Source organism: Egretta garzetta, unplaced genomic scaffold (genome assembly GCF_000687185.1).
Source record: "Egretta garzetta isolate BGI_Z169 unplaced genomic scaffold, ASM68718v1 scaffold425, whole genome shotgun sequence".
NCBI lineage: Eukaryota > Metazoa > Chordata > Aves > Pelecaniformes > Ardeidae > Egretta > Egretta garzetta.
The window spans coordinates 300,597-306,596 of record NW_009259796.1 but is presented as its reverse complement, the minus strand read 5'-3'; the positions used below and the strand labels follow the sequence as shown (position 1 = coordinate 306,596).

At 37.9% G+C, this 6,000-nt stretch overlaps 1 protein-coding gene across 1 annotated transcript in view; it reads right to left on the bottom strand.

Moving 5' to 3' along the window:
• The window catches only part of COL4A3 (collagen type IV alpha 3 chain), a 65,309-nt gene that overhangs the window by 13,632 nt on the left and 45,677 nt on the right, over window positions 1-6,000 (bottom strand). The window contains 5 exon segments of the mRNA XM_035895211.1: window positions 1,494-1,633; window positions 2,023-2,112; window positions 3,628-3,726; window positions 4,462-4,596; window positions 5,135-5,224. Coding sequence (XP_035751104.1) covers window positions 1,494-1,633; window positions 2,023-2,112; window positions 3,628-3,726; window positions 4,462-4,596; window positions 5,135-5,224 — 554 coding nt within the window.

Here is a 6,000-nt window from a genome sequence, read left to right as displayed (position 1 = left end):
GGTGTCCAGCTTCCTTAAAAGATCCCTAACCTGATCCACCTCGACCGAGGAAAGGTCGTCCTTTCTCCAAGCTTGCTTGCTTACCTCCAAGGACTGGGGAGCCTGAGGGCCAGCCTTGGCAGTGAAGACTGAAGCAAAGAAGGCATTCAGTAGCTCCGCTTTCTCTGTATCTTCTGTCACTAGGGCACCCACTTCGTTCAGCAGCAGTCCCACATTTCCCCTAGTCTTACGTTTGCTGCTGATATACTTGAAGAAGCCCTTCTTGTTATCCTTGATATCCTTTGCCAAACTTAGTTCCAGGTGAACCTTGGCCTTTCTAGTTGCTTCCCTACATGCTCTGGCAGCATTCCTGTATGCCTCCCAAGTGGCCTGACCCTCTTTCCACATTCCATGGAGCTTACCCTTTTCTTTGAGTTTCACTAGAAGCTCCTTGTTCATCCATGCAGGCCTCTTGCCTTGTTTACTTGATTTCCTGCTCATAGGGATGCACCAATCCTGAGCACGGAGGAAGAGCTGCTTAAATAGCAGCCAGCTCTCTTGGACTCCCCTACCTTCAAGAGCCTTAGCCCATGGAATTCTTCCAAGTAGGTCCCCGAAGAGGCCAAAGTTAGCTCTCCTGAAGTCCAAGGACCAGTGATCCTTTAAGATATAGCTAAGAAAAAAAGATCCTTCTTTAATCTGTACAAACCAACTTCAGTCTTTAGATGTTTTCACCGGCACATAGACTTCCCTTCCATTTTATTCTAAGAGCTCCTTTTTGATCCAAACATACATTCTTTACATAATATGCAGCTATACAAAGTAGTGAAATGCATATTTTTCCTTGAATTCCTACTAACTTTCATGACAGCTATCCAACTAATACAGAAAATAAGCAGATAATTTAGACAGATTATAGGAGTTGTAGTACAGTTTACAGCCTTAACCACGTATTTCAGATAATCTCATATGTAAAAAGACTCCCAGTGGTTCAACAACCAGAATACGTGGAGTAAAATTGTATACAACTGACCTAATTTAGATAGGTTTTCCTTAGCAATATATTTTTATATTGCTAATAAAAAAGCCCAATTCATCTTGTGCAATGATATTATTAGACTGTCAAAAACCAACAATACAATTTTAGATTACAGAATTTCACATTTGCTATGATTATGTTTTTCTGTACTTTTTAACATACAAGTATTCCTACCACTGACTTTCTAAGTGTAAGTCCTTGTTCTTAAAGGATTAGCTTTGTTTTTGTGAAAGCTGCTATTTTCACGATGTTCCATCTTTACAAATAAAAAATTCTTGCACCAAGAGAAAAATTAAATATAATGAACTCAAAAATTTCTCCTGAGTAGTGACACAATAGGATTTTCGTATTTCTTGTCACTAACAAATCATCTATTTCTGCAAACTCTGCAGCTCTTGCTTACATGTTGTTCTGTGTCTGTAGTCAAAGTCTCTGCTTATTACCTAATATGACAATGTTTCCATTGCCTTTATACCTTTGGACCAGGTTCTCCTGGAGGCCCAGCAGATGGGTACCCAGGGTCTCCTTTGTCACCTGGAAAGCCACCATAGCCTGGTGGACCAGGGTCACCTGACAGTCCTGGAAAGCCCGGAGATCCTTTTTGTCCTTTTGGACCTGGAAAAATACAGATAGCGATACCATTCTTAAAAGGACCATAAACTGCATACCACACCTTGTGTTTTGTGAACTACTGCTTGTATATTCAGATATTCATTCTTCATTAAAGTAATTTACACAGCCAGTGATTTTATTTCTAAACACATTAAAAAGAGGTTCTTACACGTAACAATACATGAATTAAAGAAGTTCTATTTCATTTAGAGAGAGGGAGTACTTCATTCTGCAAGTCAAGCAAATGCTGGGGTGGTGAGAATTCTATAGGTACTGCAAAGAATAAATCCCATTCTAAGTATTGCGTAGTGTGCTTACAGTAACTGCTCAGATCTGTGCAAATGCTTCTATACAGCTCTATGAATCTGTAATATGGCTTGATAGAAAATGACCTGGAATTCCCATGTCCCCTTTGTTTCCTGGTGCACCTGGGAATCCTTGTCCTCCAGGAATCCCTGGAAGACCCATAAATCCTTTGACACCTGCAAGATGAAGAAATAAGCGTCACCTTCACATGTTTGCTTTGGACACTGGCTAGCTGGTAGAGCTGCCATGAATACAGAATCCTCTACCACCCACCTTGTCATGGTGTCTTACTATTTTATAAATCAACATGCAGCCAAAGTCTAGTTCTTCCTGTTGCCCCAGACACAGATAAAATTATCACTATTGCTGTCAGAAAGCCAAGGAATTAACAAGCAACTCATGTATCAACATTAAAATTAAGGTTTGTGACCACAGCACTTAGGGGCAGCAACTGAAATATACTTTTGCAAATTTTGATCAAGATCATGAATTTTTATTTATGCACTAGACTCTCATTGTCGCCCTGAGTTCAGTCTGGTTTCTGGGCTTGTGACAATCACAAAAATTACTTACTCATTCTGCATTTCTTGTAACTACTATGCTCAAGAGCTTTTTCTTATATGGCTTAGGCACTTTTTCCTCTACTCGCTTATCTTCAGCTTAATTTAGCTAAATTAGCATTCAGCTTAATGATTACAAGATTTAGTTGCATCTAGAATGTCCAGATGTCTAAATTCCTAAGTACTAGCATGCCTGAGCATTTAGGCAGGTGAGGTCTTATTTTCTTCCATAAAAAGTCAGGGAGTAGTGGAACATTTGCAGTTTTTTCTGTGATAGCTACACCGTAATGACTATAAAGGATGTCAATGTCAGAATATAGCAGTGATGCTATAATGGCATATAGCACAAATAATTGCTATAATGAGAAGAGCCATTTTGATTACAAGTTTAAAATTATTTCTCATTGTTACCATTTTGAAGTATCTATAGTGTCATAGGGTTTTCTAGAAAGAAATTCTCTCAATCAAAAATACAGTATACAGATAGTAAAGATGTTTTATTAGCATTAATTTGAAAAAACAGATTCACTGTCTCACTTATGGGTCAACATTTATCATTGTGTATGAGGTTATGTTAACGGCTGAGCTAAACTTTGAAATGGCTTAGGTAGGTTTAGAATTTATGCAGGTTGTTTTCAAGGCTGCTTTTCACTGAAGACCTGGTAACTTTCAAAATATAAGCCAAACATGTAGGCTTTGAAAAGGGAAATAGAATCAATCTGAAATAAAAAAAGCTTCTGGAATATTTTTGTGCACAACTGTAACATTCTTATTTTAGAATTCTTAATTTTTTTTAAATACTGGTAATTCAAACTTCTCTTCACTTTTATAAATACCCATGTTTATGCATTGGCCTCATCAGCTTTTAAAGTTATTATTATTCAGGATTTAATATTTTGCATTTATCACCCCAAACAATGGTCTATATTTGGAAGGAAACAAAGAATCATTTGGTAGCAGCCGCTATGATTTTCAGATAGCAGCTTTTGAAAACAAATTCTCAGAAAAGCTCCAGAGTTAATACAGAGAATTTAGTGCTGCTGCTGGAGCTGAGTTTATGTGCTAGCACTGAGGTAATATTACCTCTACCCTCCATGTGATACAGTAATTTTCAATATACATATTCCATACCTGGCAGACCAGGTATTCCTTCATACCCATCAAGACCCGGGGGACCTTGCACACCAGCATCTCCTTTTTCTCCTCTTAGACCCATTCTTCCTCTAACTCCTAAACCAAAGTTTCATTAAAAAAAAAAAAATTACAAACCAATATCTTAGACTATAAGCTTTATGCAGAGTTCAAAGTTTTGTGACTCTTAAAACTAATGAAGCAGAAGCGGAGCATAGGACTTCCACTCTGTGAACACACATAAGCAAGACACAAGCTCACAGTTCATGCCTTCTGAATTTCTCATATGGAGACAAATGGAAGTTTCTGAAAGCTTCCATTGGAAAATGTCTACACAAAAGGCCGGACAGCATTAGTTAAGCACGTACAACTCATATACAGAGAACCTATATTAATATTGCAAACAAAGGAATTTTTCTGACAGTCAACTATTTCTGAGCAGACTTAATTTCTTTGCAATCCAGCATCTAGTTGGTAAGCACACCCATTTCTGTGTTCATGGGCTAGTAAACGTGTGAAAAAATTAATGTATAGCTATATGCTACTAGGAGGCTATGTATATAAGCCTCCTAGTACTACTGATATATTAATACTGGTTTAACATTACAATAAGAGTTTTTTTAAGGAATATGAACTTGTTGAAATGTAATTCAATGTAATATCCAACTATTCCATAAATAAAAGGCAGTTACAGTGTTCAGCAATAATTATTTCAAAGCCATGTGAATACTCTCAGTAGTAGAATCAGTTTCTTCCATGTTTTAGAGTCCACTGGAACTGCAACATAGATGACAACCCTAACTAGTTCTGAATGACAGAACAATGAATGTGTACCTTTTAAGCCTTGTTCTCCTTTAGTCCCAATATCAACCAAGGTCTCAGATGGTCCAGGAAAACCTTTATCACCTGGTTCGCCTTTTGGTCCAAGAAATCCTTTTCTTCCCTTCAGTCCTGGGAAGCCAGAAGAACCTGCAAAAAAGTGAAATTTTCTGAGGAAACCTGACTAGACAATAGCATAAAGGAAACAATGAAACTTCTGTCTTCAAGGGTTATTACATATGCAAATATACATTCCAAATCAACAACTAAACTAGCTTCTTAATTATTCCAATCATCAGTAAAACATCTATGAGCACAGATTATGGCAAGAGATGGTAATTATTTCTTATACTGAATATATGTATAATCTTATATCTGTTGAATACATATAATAATGATATTTGGAACATGAATGGGATAGGAAAAAATAGAGCAAAAAGGCTCTGCTCTTTATTTAGCAAATCACCAGCCACTTTTACAAATACCAATGAAACAGAAAAGGCAGCAGTTCAAAACTGCTAAAAAAAATGATGTCATTCAGTCTGTAGGCTGCACAAGACTCAGAAATTCTGGTATGACACACATACTCAGGAGTGATAACACACATCAAGACACATCATGAGACTACTTCAGCATGGAAGTTCCTATATTCTAAGTAGTAATGCAGGCAGATACTATGGCCACTTGCCTCTGATACCCGGGTTGCCCGGTCTTCCAATCATGCCAGGGGGTCCAGGAATTCCTAACAGGCCCATTATACCTGGCTCTCCCCTTGAGCCTGTGGAATCAAAGCAGTAGGAACATATTTATTAGTATTTGATTAGTGAAACAGAACATTACTTCAGAAAACTACACATGTGCCTGTCATTTAAGTGTTTAATTGCTAATTTTGTTTTTTTCTCCATTTCTATAACATACTGTCGAAGCCAGTTTTCCAGTCTTTAACCACATGTTTAACCACATGTTTCACCACATGTGTGCACTTACACACAGAGTAACCCCCAAACTACCTAGATTAGTAGCTGCAACAGCTTCCGCGGATGAATGAAGTAATTGACAATGAGGATAATGTGTCTGAAACAGCCACACAGGGATGGGAGACCCGTCATGGGATGTTCTGGCTTAGGAGCTGGAAGCCAGCTGGGACATGATGACTCCCCTCAAATGACATCAGAAACCTAGGTTTGCACAACTGAGTCAAATGCTACATGTTTATCATTAGTTTTATAGGTTGTATATATAAAAAGGTATGTACCATCTCCTTCCCACAGAATAATGCAGGATTTGATAGTAATGGCAAATCTTTGTTAGAGATAAGAAGCACTACACACCTCATTTCTTTTATTCTACAAATCAAATCTGAACACATTTCTGAAAATAAAACAAGCCCTCCCCCCCCCAAACCCAAACCCAAACCCCAAACCCTACTGGGATTACCCACCTTACTTAAAGTTAGCTCTGGTTAATGTGACAGAGTTTGATCTGACTCAACTCTGTCAGACTCAAGATCTGAACTTGCTTTTTAAGAAGAACAAGACAGCATTAATAAGCTAT